Source organism: Chaetodon trifascialis, chromosome 9 (genome assembly GCF_039877785.1).
Source record: "Chaetodon trifascialis isolate fChaTrf1 chromosome 9, fChaTrf1.hap1, whole genome shotgun sequence".
NCBI lineage: Eukaryota > Metazoa > Chordata > Actinopteri > Chaetodontiformes > Chaetodontidae > Chaetodon > Chaetodon trifascialis.
Genome location: NC_092064.1, coordinates 13,364,369 through 13,382,588, shown reverse-complemented (window position 1 = coordinate 13,382,588; position 18,220 = coordinate 13,364,369). Strand labels below are relative to the sequence as shown.

Here is an 18,220-nt window from a genome sequence, read left to right as displayed (position 1 = left end):
TCTGGGACACTGCATTGTCACCGACTTTGAACTACACAGCAACTGGTAAATAACTGTAAAATATCAGAATAAAGGTCTCCTGGCTTCCACAAAATGACATTTATGACGACAACAGTGCTGATTCATTCATCTCTAATATGTTCCGATGATGAGGATCTCTCAAGAGCTCAATCATTCAACCTTTTCTAATCCACCATGACATATATATAATATAGTGACATATAAATCTCAGCAGGGGTTACAAATGGGATAAAGGTTTACATCTCTAATCCTACAACAGGATCATTTTGGAAATAGCCCTGAAGGTCAGTGGATACTGTACGTGGGGTTGGGGGATCTCCAGGGGCCTTGAGCTTTCATGGTTACCCCTGCAGAATGATTTATGTCACAGAGAGGGAACATACTGCAAAAGGCCACAGTTTTCTTCACCTGCCAAATCTCATTTAAAGCTATGTAAAACTACACAAATAACACTCTATCTTAAATTCAGCAACTTCAATTGCTCTTTCCTGCCAAAACACAGCAGGCTGTGTACGCAAATTATATATATGCCCCATGAAATAACGGTGCTACAGTGCATAAACAGCACCTCTCCTACAACTGCAGCCTGATATCATTGCTTCACTGTAAAATGCAATAATAACAGCTAAATTTCAGGTTCTCAGTTTTAACCAGAGACACTGTAGGGGGATGTCAACTTTCCACTGCAATCAGCCCCCTCCGCGCAGAGCTCCAATAGCTGGGAATCGTGATGGTGTCTAAGTCGTTCGCTGGCTTGCCGCTCACAACACGGGCTTGTGTTGCCCGCTGGAGGCGAGGCGGGGGAAGGCACGCAAACGGAGAGAAACGACGAAGCGCTCCGTATTTCCCTGCCTCTCCCCCGCTTGCTGTAGATAGCCGCGGCCACCCTCTCTGTCTCCACAGCAGAGAGGAGAGGCACGGGCAGAGCGACGGCTGCCAACTCCACGTTTTGCTCGCGGAGCTGCAGCTGAGAAAATGACGCTCGGTAGAAGAACTTAGCACTGCTGTGATCATTATTAGATATATCTCAATAATTAAAAAAAAAAAACGAGGATCGCGTTGAGAGGGAGTAGTCTTGCGTCCTGACCGTCATCCACAGGTCTGCCAGTCTCACCCAGCCCGCAAGGCGCGCTCCCTCAGTTTTTTTTTTTCCTAACGCGTGTCCCCGCCGCGAAAGCCAGAGCGCTCCTCACTCTCTCCTCTCTTCAGTTTGTTTCCTCTCCTCCTCTCGACAGCATCCAGAACTATAGCGCAACCGTCCCCATCACTCTTTTCCTCCCCTCCTCCTCTTTCTCCCACCGCCAGATCTCTCTCCACTGCGTCTCTCACCCCTTCGCTCCCCCCACCCTTCCACCTCCCCGGCTCAGTCCTTCACTCCTCTGACGCACGACAGGGAAACGGACCCGAGGAAAGAAAGAAAGACTAGGAGGAAAAAAAAAAAAAAAAGCAGCCTACCAAACTGTCAATATGATACACAGACTCGTGCTATTGCTGCGCCGGACAGAGACAAGGTCCTGAAACCGAGAGGAGAACACTCTCACCCGGCTACACTGCTCTTGAGCGCTCGCCCGGGGGGCGGCGACGGCGGCGGCGGAGAAGGAGGAGGAGGAGGAGAGGGGAGGAAGAGGAAGCGGACGGGCACAAGTCGAGGGCTTGCATTTTAAGCAAACTGCTTAGGGGGAAAAAAGGAGACGAGAAAGAAGGGGAGAGAGTCAGAGACACCGGAGAGCAAGAGTGGGGAAGATTGCATTCCCATCACGTCTTTATTTCTCCTCTCTCCTCTCTTTTGCTTCAGCCTCTGACTGAGAGAGGGTGCGAGAAGAAGGAGAGAGAGAGAGAGAGAGAGAGAGAGAGAGAGAGAGAGAGAGAGAGAGAGAGAGAACGAGCGAGAGAGAGAGAGATCTAACAAGAATCACACTAGTGGTCATTTTTCCCAATGCTTTCCAATTGCAGTGCGAATCTAAGGTGAGTGCTTTCAGCTATGTTTGCCTGTGCTGGGGAGTCTCATGAGGGGGATCTTATGCAGATATGTGTGTGCATGCTTGTGTGTTCATACGCCTATTGGTGTCTGCATAGCCACGGACTTCAAAAAGCAGGTCTACAAGGGCTCTCCATACATCGAGGATAACGAATCGTAGCGATCCAGTGGGCTGATCAATAGCCGTTTGTTCTTTATTGGCCGTTTTGCTGCCAATATCACGACGAAAGGCCACTGCATTATGCTTGGCATGTATTTCAGTAAGTGCTCTGCTGTCACTGCTCCGTTGACAGCAAGGTTATTATGGGGGAAATATTAGTAAACGAGAGGGGGATTTGTTGACCGGTTTTGGTTAGACTGGCGCTTGTAAGATGTCATCGTTTCTTGTTAACTTAGTTTGATATAAATGTCCAGGTTGACAATAGGTCGTATTGAAATTGCCACTCGCGACGAGCAGCACTTTTAATTCATGTACGTACAAGGCTGTGGAGAATCTCCCCAGCTTGGTGGTTTTGAATCTGTGGCTCATTCACATGCGCATCTCTTCCTCTTTCCCTCCTCAATGCCCTCTCTCTCTCTCTCTCTCTCTCTCTCTCTCTCTCTCTCTCTCTCTCTCTTTCCATCTCTCTGTCCCCCCCGTTCCTCTAACGGCTCGATCACCCCCATTTCTTGTTCTCTTCCTCACAGCCCGGCATCGGACGGTGAGCAGGACGCACCGGGCAACAACAGAACACACCACGGGAGGATATGTGAAGTTGGAATCCCACTAAACTAAGTACGTATAGCACCCGATCCGATACACCCCAAGGGACTGTATCATGGCACTTATTATTTTTAATTGCTTTAAATGTCATTAGGGTTTTTTTGACATCGCATCCGCGCTTTTTGATCGCTATCGTGGAAGCGGAATCAGTAAATCCTGAAGGATTACGCACGGAGAGGGAAATGAAAACCGTGAATTTTGCATTAAGGAGATCATATTCAAGAAGCCCTTCTCCTCCCCTGCTTTATTGTCACGTTTTTGGGGGGGAGATTACAATCTCTTTTCCCTTTTTTCCCTCATTTTCTCGTCTCATGTGGCTGGGCTTTTGGTTTCAACACCATGGACAGCGGCTCTGCTCCGGCAGACGGTCCCAGCGCATCTCCTCTGGATTTTCAGCACCCTCGCTTGAGCGGACAGAGCTATGCGTGCGTGTGCGCGTGTAAGAGAAGTCACAGCCTACAGAAAAGATATTCAGAGCCGTGCGTGCGTGCGTGCGTGCGTGTGTGTGTGTGTGTGTGTGTGTGTGTGTGTGTGTGTGTGTGTGTGTGTGTGTGTGTGTGTGTGTGTGTGTGTGCGTGACTTTTTTCCACTTACAGTAACACCATGGAAATACTGAACGGAATCTTCGATCAGCCATTTATTTTAATCAAAACGAAATTTTAGAGACCTTTATTATTATTATTATTATTATTATTATTATTATTATTATTATTATTATTATTATTATTATTATTATTATTTCCATTCGTCCTGTCTTTATATATGATATCATTTATTTCCAGGCTGGCTGGATCTGCTAAAACACAGACTCATAACTGAGTTTCTCGGAGCAGCAGCTCTGTCCACTGCGCTTTTCACCTGTGCCATTGCTCCACTAAAATTCCAACGACACCACCGATTGGGAAAGCCAGAGGAAGTTGTGGTGACTGTATTTCTGTCAAATGAGAGTTTCAGTTACAATGAATAAGCTGACGGTTTTCCGTATTCATTTGGTTTCTATGTGGGACATTTAACCCTTGAAAACACAGAGGGCAAAAAGATGGGGCTCTGCTTTTTTCTGCACGTGGGAATCATTGGACCTATTGGACTATTTTCCCTTTTTTCTTCCTTATTTTTGACATGTTTTTAACATCTTTACACTGGTAAATTCAGCTTGATTTTCTGCAACCTCTGTGACACGGTTCATATTTTGTTAAACCTCTTTTAATCAGCTTTCTGTGGGCTATAGACAAAGATAAAGGATGAATTTTAACGAGATGGGTATTCAGCACGTCCTCATCTCGTCCCACTAATGGCCACCAGGGCTGACACCTATTTCCCCGTCCTTTTCCTGCGTTAGACCTTCAATGCACCAACTCTAATTTCCACCGTGCTTTTGTGGACTCTCATTTACTGAACGAGGGACTGAGGTCCCTGTTATGTAATAAACACAGCCGGGGGACGGTGTCTCCTCACCACTATCCTCACCCACCTGCTGTTGCCTTCGTTTATTCATGGCGATAAGCATCTCTGAAGTGATTTATTGCGACCTTACCGGCATATCTGCAGTATAATAAATCGCAATTCCCCCTATATACTGACGTTAACTTGTCTGTGTTGCTGGGTATCATATGACCAAATCCAAGAGTGCTGGCTTTATATTTAATGTGAGATATCCAGAAATTTTGCAACATCTACGGTGTCATTCTATTATCCATTGGTATTCATTTTAAAACTCCCATTCTAATGAAACTAACGCACCCTTCCTCTCTCTCCCCTGCGTCTGTCTCTCACCTCAAACTTCACTTTGTGAGGGTGTGTGTGTGTGTACTTGTGTGTGTGTATTGCCAATCTCCATTCCCTCCCATTCTCCCTCCCTGTGTTCTGTGTTGCAGTGCTGTGAAGTGGCTCTGTCCCTGGAGCTGAGACTTCATCCCCTTGGTGTCAGCGAGGATGCTGTGGGTTACCTTGCTGAGCACCATAGCCTTAGGATGGACCACCCCGATCCCACTACTAGAGGACTCAGAGGAGATCGACGAGCCCTGCTTCGAGCCCTGCTACTGCGAGGTCAAAGAGGGCATCTTCCACGTCCACTGTGACAGTAAAGGATTTACAAATGTCAGCCAGATCTCCCAGATATGGAGTCGGCCCTTCAAGCTCAATCTGCAGAGGAACTCCATGCGGAAGCTTTACTTCAACAGCTTCCTCCATCTCAACAATGCCATATCCATTAATCTGGGTAACAATGCCTTGCAAGATATCCACGCTGGAGCATTCAATGGCTTAGGAATACTCAAACGGCTGTTCCTACATGAAAATAAACTAGAAGTTTTCCGGAATGACACTTTTTTGGGGTTGGAGAGTTTAGAGTATCTCCAGGCGGACTACAATGTTATCAAACGGATTGAAAGTGGTGCATTCAGGCACCTTCACAAATTGAGAGTGCTCATACTAAATGACAATCTGATTCCCGTGCTCCCAAATTATCTTTTCCGGTCTGTGTCACTCACACACCTGGACCTGAGGGGAAACAGACTAAAGACTCTGCCGTATAAGGGCACGCTGGAATACGTTGGGAGGAGCTTAATGGAAATCCAGCTGGAGGAGAACCCCTGGAACTGTGTGTGTGAGATTGTCCAGTTAAAAACGTGGCTGGAGAGAATCCCTTATACAGCTCTGGTTGGTGAGATTACATGTGAGTACCCATTCCACTTGCATGGGAAAGACTTACGGGAAATCAAGCGCAGTGAGCTCTGTCCACTGCTCTCAGATGCAGAGATTGAGGCCAAGCTGGGAATTCCCCGGGTCCCTTTCAGCAATGAGAACACATGGCCCACAAAACCTTCCTCCATGCTCTCTTCCTTTCACAACACCGCCTCTTCTGTGGAATACAAGGAAAGAGCTGTCAAGCCAACCAAACGACCTCGGCCCACAAAGAACCCCCCAACCCCTCGTAGTATCTACCCAGGCATGAACCAGCCCCCCATTGCTGGCTACCAAACAAGACCTCCCATCCCAATAATTTGTCCAGCTGGATGTACTTGCAACCTTCACATCAATGACCTGGGGCTAACAGTGAACTGTAAAGAGAAAGGCTTTCACAACATCTCTGAGCTCCTGCCTCGGCCCCTCAATGCCAAGAAATTGTATCTCAGTGGGAACCTAATACAGAAAATCTACCGTTCTGATTTCTGGAACTTCTCAAGTTTGGATTTATTGCATTTAGGGAATAATCGGATATCCTATGTCCAGGAGGGCGCTTTTATTAACCTTCCAAACTTGAAAAGTTTATACCTTAATGGGAATGATATTGAGCGACTCACCCCTGGGATGTTTAGGGGGCTTCAGATGTTGAGTTATCTTTACTTTGAGTATAATGTCATACGTGAGATACAACCTAACTCCTTCTCCCTAATGCCAAATCTCCAGCTGGTTTTCCTCAATGACAATCTGCTACGCTCCCTCCCCACTGACGCCTTTGCTGGCACCAACCTTGCACGCCTCAACCTCCGCAACAATTACTTCCTTTCCCTGCCTGTGCATGGCGTTCTGGAGCATCTGACCTCCATTGTCCAGATTGATCTCCATCAGAACCCCTGGGACTGCTCCTGCGATATCATCCCCCTCAAACAGTGGCTGGAAAAACTCTCCTCTGTCATTGTGGTTGGAGATGTCATCTGCAAGACACCCGAATTTGCTTTTGGGAAGGACCTGCGTTCCCTGGAGGTTGAGGTCATCTGTCCTGAGCTCAAATACTCTTCAGGCCCTTCACCAGCCCTGCCTGGAGGGGAAGACCTCACCACTGGGAGCTCTGAAATGGGGGAGGCAGGTGGGAGGGGGGCTGTCCCACTGTCTGTCCTCATTCTCAGCCTACTCATCCTCTTCATCTCTGCTGTGTTTGTGGCTGCCGGGCTTTTCGCCTTTGTTCTTCGTCGCAGGAAGAAGCTGCCCTTCAGGAAACGATCTGAGGTCGATCTGACGGGGATCCAAATGCAATGCAGGATTTTCGAGGACCCACCGAGGCAGAGTAGTGCTGCTAACGCTGGCACACCAGAGAAACCGACTCCCAGTATGCACACACACACTCACACTAGTCACACACATGCCCATGGTCACGTTTATGATTACATCCCCCACCCTGTGACTCAGATGTGTAACAACCCCATCTATAAGCCTAGAGAGGGGGAGATTGCAGAGGAGGACAGAGCCCAGTTTTCAGAGAAGAAAGACAATGGCAGCAGTAGCAACAGTAACTACAGAACCTTGTTAGAGAAAGAGAGAGAGTGGACCCTGGCCGTCTCCAACTCTCAACTCAACACCATCGTCACAGTCAACCACTCAACGGCTGACATGGCAGGATTTCATGAGAATGGAGGGCTCTGCCCTACAGTGATTGACAGTCAGAGGCCCACGCCTACAGTGGGCTTTGTAGACTGTTTGTATGGGACAGTGCCCAAACTAAAGGACATGCATGTGGCGCATGCGCACCCACCAGGCATGCAGTACCCCGATTTGCAGCAGGATGCACGGCTGAAGGAGACATTGCTTTTCACGGCGGGGAAAGGCTGCTACCCCGACCCGTCCCAAAGCGATTACCTCGAGTTAAGGGCCAAACTTCAAACCAAGCCGGATTACCTCGAAGTCTTGGAAAAATCTTATCGGTTTTAACATCTCTAGCCCATGGAGAAAAAACAAAATAAAACACAAAATCAACACATTCACTTTGCCACCCTCAGAACAAAACCACCCAAAACCAATTTAAAAAAAAATAAACTTGAAAAAGCAGCATGATATAAAATAAAATATTATATTACAATTACAACAAAGTTCCCCCCCCCAAATCACTTTGGAGGAGAGGCCATTCTCAGATATTTCAATGAAGTGCCTTTTTTTCAGAGTAGCCAGCAATGTCAACAGCCGTTATTTTTATAATATATAAATATCTCTATATGCCCAAGACAGAGCAAAAGAGGAATGAGAGGCGCACCGGGGAATAAAACATACAAAACATCCTGAATACATCTGTCACTAAAACCCCTTTTTATGGAGTTACCATGATGTGCAAGACGCACGGGAGCTGGACGTCTCCCTGACTTGGGGGTTTTCTTTCTGTCTCTTTTACCCTTGACTAGGATGTACAAACACCCGGAGGCCGTGCACATAAAGTTTGTAGGAAATGATTGAAAGAGAGAAAAAAATACATATATCAAAATGAACTGCAGTTTGCTGCATGCACTCGCTTCAGTGCAGGAAGCGAGGAGATTTACTCAGAACTATCACGTCACATTATGAACAGAGATACTGCAACGCATTTACAGTTCAGTGTTCTATTTAATTTTTATATCTTATTAATATGGTTATTACTATCACTGAGGACTTCTGTCTATATCAGGGTGCTTCTCGTAAAAAGGACGCGCTGACGTACGGATGGTAAAACATTTGTGAATATTATTATAAGACAACGCTCAAGGTTTTCTGGATATTTCCACGCACTTTGTTGAAACCCCCCCCCACCACCACCCTCCCTGACCCCTTCCATTGCTTCTGGATTCCCCATTGTCACCCACTAACGGCTTTGTAGGAAGCACTTTTAATGTTTTCTCTCTCACAAAGATTTGAAGAAAAATGTGCATATATTTATTCTGTAATTTCAGTGAAGAATTTAATTGTAAAGGTAATGTTAAATCAATGTATAGTGATTATGCGTCTGGTATAGCCTTCTTAATAAAAACAAACTCTTCAATCAAATGATGAAAGGGTTGATGCCACGGGAACCTGTGTGTGGAGCACTATTGACAGGCCGTGTATATGGTGTCTTGTTAAAGTGGCATGTTGAAGCTGTGGCCAGCCATCATTAATGCTGCTGGAGATGGAGGAATAGCTACTGAACCAATAGAGTGCTAGACAGGAATGTAGTGGAGGGCAATAACATTTTAACTCAGTTCAGCTCCGTATTATTTTCAAATTAGTTCCAAATTCATTTAAGTAAAATATAATTTTTTGCCTTTTCTCTCTATAGATATTTTGTCCTATGATCTTCACCTGCTGGACATGATAGTGCACAGTTTTCATTTGCCACTACATTACTGGTCCTAGTTGGATGTAATGTGAAGGTTAAAATACACAGAAAATGCAATGCCAGAACTGGTGAATGCTGCTGCTTTTGAAGTGGATGATGTGACATGATATACCAAATCACTGAGCCACACTGCAATTTCAATTATCTAAACGGGTATTGCTGATGTAGGCTAATAAACAGTAATTGAGAGGGAGTGAAAACATCATTGGAAGTCACTCTTTGAATTTGTGCATGTAATTTCTGACTCTCCCCAAAGTAGCAGTGTGGATTCAGTCCACTGGAGGGCGATAAAAAGGCGTTCAGATCCATTGGGCATTTAGCAGATTGGATGCAATTGCACAAAATGCTTATCCTAAGAGGTCACCGAGCCTCGCACTCAGTATGTATTGCGGTCAAAATACCTAGATATAAAACATACAAGTGGCATAAGACAATTTTGTTCATTTCAGGGCAGTTTCATCTGTTCAATGCTTTTTTCTTCTCTTTTTTTCTTGCATTATTTCAACCAATTGTCTTGAAAACTGCAGAATAAAGGAGGTCACTCTAGATGTATCAACAAATTATTTTCAAAAAAGAAAATCTTGAAAGAGCTGATCAATGCTTTTACATGATGGTATTTAATTTTTTTTTTTGACTGATGATTACTAGCACTAGCATTTTTTTTTATTCTTATTTTTTTCGCATTGGAAATGGTGGTGGTAAATTAATCCTCAAGAGCAAACATTAGTCAGTACTTTTTTAGCTGTGACATTTTTGAAATTTTGTATTTCCCTGTCCTAGCCTGATTCATTTTTGGGACCAAATAGAACAAGCAGACAAAAACCAAGGTTGATGCAGCTGTGGAGTCAATATGATCAAGTACAGATCATCATGGCGCTATTTCTGTTTCTCTTTCCTAAAGTGAAATTTTAATTTGGGAAAAATATAATGCAATCTTGATGTCTATAAATTTGTGAATATCTATGGAAAGGAGGGTGCATCTCTTGTTTTGTTTTGAAATGGGCATGATATGCAATTTGCTTTGATTTCAATAGGTTTACTAGGAGTGGTGATCCTCAGTTGCAATTGGGTGTTATAGTTTCTCATACGTGTCAATTTACACTAAGTGGAAAATATGTAGCAAACCACATACTTCCTTGTTGAATGGGAAGGCCCTTAGCTAGTCTAGTCTAGTCATCTCCAGTGCTGATCATCAATGATCCAGTCTATAAGCGTACGTATATGGAACATTTTACCTTGTGTTGTATTCATTGTTTCATTTCAATTTCAATTACTGTTGCTCAAATGAGTGGAGGTCACCTTCATATAAAGCCTTTGTAAGCATGGTCGTATTACTTCAAGGCTTTTTTTTTTCTTCTTGCAGAAAGTTTCACAATGCTGTATTATTCCCATGTTCCACTGCTCCACCTCATTTGTCTGCTCCTTTTTTACTTTATAACTTATAGTCTTTCTCTCTCTCTTACACACACACACACACACACACACACACACACACACACACACACACACACACACACACACACACACACACACATCCTTGCTTTCCCTGACCAAGAGGTTAGACTATATGGTCAGCATTTTCAGTGTGCACTCAGTTTGATTAAAACCATAATGCATTACTCTGTTAACCTAACCCTCACCATCACCCCAACCCCAAATGAATAAATAAAGTTTTGGGATCATTGATGATTTTGCTATCGTCCCATATCTTGGTAACCTTTTATCCTCCACCCCTGTCACCCACCCTCCACAATATTTCACAAATGAGTGCTGGGCTTTGTCCCTTTATACCATGCTGAGTGGTTTTATCCCAATAAATCCTCTTGTTATCCTGCACTATTATCTCCAAGTGATTTCATACTTTGGTGGAATGTTAGATAGGGGCATCCAGTGGGATTGAAGGTTGGCTAAATGTTTCTTTTTGTGCGTGTGAAATGTAAACATGCATTGCTCGTGTGAATCTTTCTCTATCAAGTCGGTGATATTTGAATTCCGCAGGGGAGTTAACCTTTCCTGCAACATCTCTCTTGAGGTTTGTACGTTGGCAAGACTTCAGCATGGTAAATGCAGTGTGTGCCTTTCTTTTGGTCCTTGGCATTCTCTGTGTCTGTTCCTTACAACTTCTTCTGTCTACGTATGTCTTTCTTTCTTTGTCCTAGTGCTGAGTTTGCATTGTCATCTATTTTGTTTACGCATTCTTGAACTTGGATTTGGCTGGTGTTACAGTTTCCCTGTATACTTATCTGGGGCCAGTTAAGTTTCTGAAGTCTTGGTTTCAATCATTTTAACCAGAGTTTTTTGTAGATGTTGCCTGTCTTTGGACTAAGGAAGGTTTTAAATGCCTCAGACTGTCCTTCTGTTCTGTTCTGTCCTACTTGCATTAATCGAATGAAACCTGCAGACTCTGAATAGCTGTGTCATGCTTCTCCTGCACCTTGGCTTTAAGCTCTACTTACTTTATTATGATATGTTTTGTGCTGGTTTGAAGGTAGTTGATTGTTTGCCAGCACAGTTGCACTGCTCAAGTAATGCAAAATTACAACAACACACATACATCTCTATGCTGTAAAGGCTGGAAGGCTTGTCTCATGAGTTGCTTTTGCTCTCTTTGTAGTTAAGTTAAATTGTAAGAATGCTTGGCATACTTTCCTTTAGGCATTTATCTACAAGACTTATTAGAACATAATGATGAATTTAATGCATGCTTATTAACACACACACATAATGACTGATTTAAACCTTAACCATGACGCAGTTGTTTCAAATGAGCTCATTTAAGAGATATGAGATACTGTAAGCCTATTAGAAAAGCTTCTGTAGGCTCTCACACCAGCTCTGAATTCACCCTAGCCATTTGCTGTCAGTAAATATAAGTGGGTATTTTTCCTGTTGAGTGGAGGCAGTCATCTGGATGTGAGTGTGTGGATTTACAGGTACACATTTTAGGTGGTCCCCAGGGATGTGGTTTCATGTGTGCTGTGGTGTTATATTTTCCTCCTCTCCTCTCCTCTGGCATTTTGGCTCAGGATATTTTTGGGCCTCTGGCTGGTTTCTGCCTGCACTGCATAGCTGAAGAAGGCTGCTGTCAGTTGTGGGTGCACCTATGTGCGTCTGTGTGTGCGCGTTCATGTGTATGTGTGTGTTTGTGCAATGAGTGAGAGGGAAGGAATGCAAGATTCACAGACAGATGCATGCATAGGCTCATCTGTCATTGTGTGTGGCTACACGCTTGCAGTGTGTTTCTGGTCTCTTGTTTTCCTCTGCTCTATTAGCGTGTGTTTGTTGAAGGGTATTTGCGAGCCTTAATTAGCCCAGACATGATTTTGAATGGCAGCACAGAATGAATAGCGGGAGTAATAAAAAAAATGGTAGGGAGGGATCAGTTTGAGAGCAGTATTGATGGGAGGGAGAGCACAGACAAGCGGCTTAGGGAAGGGTGAAAGAACATGAAGTTGTCAGTAGAGGATTGTGAAGGATGTGCCACTTAGAGAAAGTAGGGATTCTTTTTGCTCTTTTGTCACTGAAAGAAGCTTTAATTGTCCAATTAACCAAACAGAGTCCTAAGCAGAGAGAGTATGTTATGAAGGGACTGAGAGAGGGTTGTGACCACTTACATTTTGCATTATGTGTGTATGTGTGTGTGCATGCGTTTGTGTGTGTGGTGTGATATGCTTTCTCCATTTGGGAAACAGGGAATTATCTCCAGTTTGCTGAAAAAGCCAATCTGTCTCTGACCAAGTGCTGAAGTTGCAGTATGCTGCAGGTGCGGCATACAGAAAGGCACGTTCCACTTTTTGTGCATGCGTGTTTGTTTGTGTGCGATAGGAAATGTGGGAAAGGCTTTCTTGTCTGTGGGTGTGCATGTGTCTAGGAGCTTACTTGACTTTTGTGCGATTATGCTGATGGCTCAACTTACTTCTGGTTTTCTTTGTGCTGTGTGTCTGTTAGTGCAAAAGACAGAGTCTGACCATAGCTGCACTTATTTTAAAGCAGAGTGCTGTTTTATTCTGTATACACATGCATTTAATATTGATGTAATACTGTATACAGGACCAAGTGTGTTGACTGGGATAATCCTCAGAGGACTACCATTTGACAGCCTAGCGGTTACATTTAACATTTCTAATAGGAACAAATGGTACATTACACAACAACAAAGAAATTAAAGTAAGAAAATCCCCAAACAAGAAAAGAGAGCCACTCCATTTGGTACAGTTTCCTAAGGCCTGAGATCATGAAAAGCCTTTAACACATCACACGACTGTGCTGCAGTGCAGGAGCTTGACTGACCCAGTATGTTGAAAGGGGGGGGGGATCGGTGCAGAAGGAGAGCTAGAGTGAGTGTGTGTGCATGTGTGCGAGAGAGAGAAAGGGGGTGATCCTCAACCCTCAGCTACTTCTGCTGCCGCCTGTGCTGTAAAACTCTGCATACGTATTGTTTGCCTAGTGAGTTTTGGGTCCCTGGAGATTGTGGCCCTCTCTCCTGTCTTAAAAAAAAATAAAAAACGCTGCAAGTTTGGAAAAAGTTGCAGTCATTTGTGCTGCTCAGCAGTGTGCTACAGTCTTAGCTTCAGAGTGTAAGAAAGATTAGCAATCTGTGTCCTTATCACTTATTTCAGGGAGGGGGAGGGGAGAAGGAGAGGCATGATTTCGCAAAAATAAAATATGGAGCATAGTGTCCCTGGCTGCTGTTCTGAATAGCCCGTCTCCGTCTTTGTTCCGCAGTGTGGGGCCTACTTTGTGCTTTAGGATGGCCTGTAGTGAATTTCTTAAAGACTCTTTCTTCTTCTTTGACTAGATTTCTGCATTCAACAGCACTGAGTTTGGTCACTTATTATTTTTAATGTAGCCAATTCAAACGAGGTGACATTTGCACAAAGTCAATCATCAGCATCCTCCCCTGACTCCTAGCTTCCTGTGGTTTCTTAGTTTTTTTCCTCTACTGCACTTTTGTTTTTTTCTCCTTTTCTTTTGTAAGCCTCCCTCTCTTTACACTCTTCTTTCCAATATTCTGCGCTCCATCTCCACATCTCCACATCCCTGTATCTCTTATTTAGTACACGGACAAACAGCCAACTGTTGACCTGCTGACCTTGCTGCCAGTCTGTATGTTGTGCTCGGCTTGGTAATATTCCACTGACACTAGTTTAGTTTAGTCATGTATCCTGTGCTTTCCTTAGTTGAGTGTGTGTGTGTGTGTGTGTGTGTGTGTGTGTGTGTGTGTGTGTGTGTGTGTGTGTGTGTGTCCATCTGTCTGTGTGTGTTAGCCAGGTGTATTGGCTTTTACAGAGCTTCATCACTTCTACAAGTGACCCGTGAGAATGGGCCAAACTGGTTGAAATAAGAATCTGATAACAGGGGAACAGAATAAACCAACTTTCTGTGTTTCTTTTTTACATCTGAGGTATTGAGAGTCTCTGCTGTTAAGAGGTTGCTATGTTTTGTGTTGCCAGCAAAGAAAATAATACAAAAAAATCATTCTGAAGATCAGCAGATTGACTAGTTAGACTGATTGCTTCACAAGCCTCTAGAGACAGGCTTAAACATTTAAACTCCTTTTGCACATTTTGAGTTCCTCCTTTTATTTTGAAACTGCTTTACAAAGATGCGTTCTTTAGGCCTCTGAAATTAGCCTGAATTCTTTGAGGTTTTATGTAACATAAAATTAAGTTGTAGATAATGGAGACTGGTGTCTCTTTTGTGCCTGTGTGTAGTGGTTTGACATTCAGCTGTTCTACTCAGATTGTGAATGGTTTAGTTGGCCAAGGCCACCTGCTGGTGACTGGTGTAGCTGATGTGCCTGGTTGTTTAAGTGTATAATGCCTCTTACATACTGTAAAAGCAGCTTCAGGGGGTTCCATGATGCTGCAGATTCAGGAATGCTTGGTATTCAGAGATTTAGTGAAAGCAAGATCTAGCTGCTGATGCAGAAATAAAAGAATCAAAGCGAGTGTTAAATTTACGCCAATAAAAACAGCCCTGAATAGTGTAATGCAGAGTGCTGCGCCAGCACGCTCTACACATTTGAGTGACAGAGGAATTGTGAGGAGGAAAAGAAATCAGCGGGAAGCAGAAGTGATGACTGGAGAAGACACGATAAAGAGAGGAAGAGAGGGGAAGTGGGGATGAAGGGAGAGTGCTGGGTCTCTCTCATTCTGCTCTTTGTCAGTGCAGACTAGTCGATCTTTGTGGTGCACTTGTTGGGCCGTTTGTGTGTCTGTGGAAGGAACAACCCTCACTAATGCTTCAAAAACGCAGCACAGACTACAGCAAAGTACATTTGCATGTGAAATAAATGATTCATGTTTTTAGCGGGGTCATCATGATGCAAAGCTGAATTTATGAGGTCAAGTGAAGTGTAATGTCATATCGTACCTTCAGCTATATGAATACTGTTTTTATACATGGCTAAGCAAATGAATTAAATACATGGCTATTTGCTCGCTCGCACACACACAAGCACACAGACACATTTTTCCAGAAGAAAGACATGTTTTCTAGACTGAGTAAAGCTGACTTACACTTTATGTGGAATTGTAGTTGTATTGCTAACAGTACGTTTCAGCTCTGTGTGTGTGTTGCTGGCTCTGGCTGTTTCCTGACTTCCAGGCTATGGTGGTAGCACGAAGGGAGGGCAAATGGAGCAGGAGGAAGCAGCTGAGAAGAAAAAACCAGGGAGGATTGATTTAGGACATGTGGCGAAAAAACAGAGAGGACAGCAACACACTTAACAGGGCTGCGGTCAAGAGGATAAATGATGATGAAGATGATCGATCATGAAATAATAACCCTGTCTACTGCTTGGAATTTCATTCGATGTTTTTCAAGTTCCTTATTTATGTGTTTTAGTTGAGGTTTTGTTTTGTTTTAGAGACATTTTTAGTTGAACAGGTGGAAAGCTGTTTTAGAATTTAGGAACGTCTTCATGTCGTGACTGCAATAGTGATTATTCAACAGATCTGTCTTTAATGCTAAAGGTCCTAATTTATTTGTTGTTTATGTCATTACAGATAAATTCAGTGTAAGATAGGTCTTTAATTTGCCTTTTGTGAGTTTCTTAGTTGTTCATAATTGAAAATATGTGACTTTTTCCTTGTTTTATTTACAAATGAGGGGTACTTTTAAGAGCTGGCAGAGAACAGGGTTGTGTTTTAAATTGGGTTGGGTTGGTGTGTCAGACAACACTTTGGCCAACATACTTGATTGTACCTTTGAGAAATACATTTTGTGTGCATGTGTGTCTGTATGTGCGTGTGTATGTGTGTGTCTGAAGGCAATCACTGCCTTTCAGCCCACCAAGACAGACCACTGGTATGTCCTCGGCCACTGACCTGATGTTAGCCAAACATTTCTGCTCTGTTAGTGAGCTTAATGATGCGTAATGTGTCTCTACACTGTATGTGTGTATGGCCGTGGCTTTGTGTCTGTGTTTGTAGAGTGTGTGTAATGATGTGGATCTGTTGTTGTGCTGGTTAAAGTGTTCTGTAACTACTACTACAGCAGAGAGGGGGAGAGATTTGTGGAGATTTTTGCCTAATGAGCAGGGATCACTTGCACTGTTAGCGTTAGCTCAACAATACAGGAGTTAGCTCAATTAAGGCCTGACTGCTTTTAGAGGATCAGCACTCACCCACACAAAGACAGATGCCTATACAATCCTATAGGTAATGAGTATTTTAACAAATCCACAGCTACCAGAGGATTTTTATAGCTAAAACAGTTTAGCCAAGCATTTATGAGATGAGGAATGCATTTGTAATAGCCGTTTGACTATGTCGTATATACAGTGTAGATATAGATAGATGTAGATCAATCTACATCTCCACTGCCTTCCCCTCTTCCTACCATCTATATCAAGCACCCTGCCATGGATTTGAATATTCATAAATATCCTTCATTCCCTTGTACTATTCTCTACAGCCCGCCCCCAAAAAATGATAAGACCATGACGTAAGCTGTAGCACCACGCAAAGCACAGAACATTAAGCAGAGAGGAAACCAAAATTGCAGATGTGCTAATTTTTGCAAAGGAAAAGGTTATTATCATGTTTCATGTGGAATTTACAGAGCTCTGCCTGCAAGTGTGAACGTAGGAGGAGCATGTGTTTCTCCTTGTCACGGCTAAGACATTGTATAATTTCTGTGGTGGTGGAAAAAACAGTCTCACCAACGGGGTAAAATTGACGTTAAGCACTTGTTTTTTGTTATTGAAAAGGGTTTCACTGATGTCTGTTGGTCTACTAGCTGTTGCTGTGTGTGCTTGTGTTTGTTTCTCTGAACAATGTCTAGAGAGTATGTGGGTTGTGGAGAGAATCCATAATGCAGCCCTATAATTCAGGCAGAATGCTGATTCACGGTCACGGGCAGGACAAAAGCAGTATGTTTGCTCGACAGTAGCACACTGCATGGGTGTATGGCGCTGGTTGTGCAAATCAGTATGTGTGTCGTACATGTCTGCTTTGCTCGCAGGTGCACAGTGTATTTTTGAAGGTATTTGCTGTCGGAGGATATTCCTGTGTTTCCCTGCAGGTTTATCTGAGTAATAGTGTGTAGACAAGCGTGCATGCAATGTAGTCATCCCTGCATGTGTGTGTGTGTGTGTGTGTGTGTGCGTGCACATATAGCCGTTGTCAGGCAGTGAGGGCAGCGCCAGGCAGATCTCAGCTGTGTATGAGCGAAGTTGAGAACCCTTAAGGAAACACAACTAGACAGAGAAGAACAGAGATACCTGCAGTGTGTGTGTGTGTGTGTGTGTGTGTGTGTGTGTGTGTGTGTGTGTGTGTGTGTGTGTGTGAGTGAGTGAGAGAGAGAGAGAGAGAGAGAGAGAGAGAGAGAGAGAGAGAGAGAGAGAGAGAGAGAGAGAGAGAGACAGACAGACAGAGAGTTGGATAGTGAGACTGAAAGGGAAAAAAAGCCCCCATCCACTTCCCCATAAGCTGCTGTCACTCTTCTCTCTGCTATCTCCTCTTCCACCCTGTTTTTTTCCCCTCTCTCTCTCTCCTTCTCTCCATCTTGCCTAGAGAGGAGAGGGCAGGGTGTGATAAGAAACCGGGGGGAGAAGAGGGGAGAAAGATGACATGGAGAGGTGAAGAGAAGAGAGGATGGGGAGATAAACAGTGTAGACACTGCAGACGTGAAGTGAAATTATGGACACCTAAAGAGATAACTAGAAAATGACATGGGGAGAAGGGGAGACGGTGAGGTAAAGGGTAGGAACTATTTTTAAATGTCTGATGTATGAGCATGCTTAACTGCTGCAACTGAGTAATTTTCTGGGCTCCATGAATAATTTGGTTTTCGAGAATGACTGAGCGGTGAAGAGAAGAGCAGAGCAGGTGATGGACAGGCGGGTGAGGAGGATGAAATGTAAAATGTAAAGCTGTATTACTGTACCTTCTAT

The 18,220-nt window shown here is 43.8% G+C and overlaps 1 protein-coding gene across 1 annotated transcript; it reads left to right on the top strand.

Annotated features, from left to right (window-relative positions):
* Positions 1-871: 871 nt before the first annotated feature.
* Positions 872-7,557, top strand: slitrk3a (SLIT and NTRK-like family, member 3a). The gene is made up of 3 exons (XM_070970066.1): positions 872-1,986; positions 2,687-2,774; positions 4,637-7,557. The coding sequence occupies exon 3, from the start codon at positions 4,695-4,697 to the stop codon at positions 7,407-7,409; it is 2,715 nt and encodes a 904-aa protein (XP_070826167.1). The 5' UTR covers positions 872-1,986; positions 2,687-2,774; positions 4,637-4,694; the 3' UTR covers positions 7,410-7,557.
* Positions 7,558-18,220: the final 10,663 nt, after the last annotated feature.

Excerpts from the sequence above, each read along its gene's own strand:
- slitrk3a (XM_070970066.1), top strand. The coding sequence starts at position 4,695 with ATGCTGTGGGTTACCTTGCTGAGCACCATAGCCTTAGGATGGACCACC.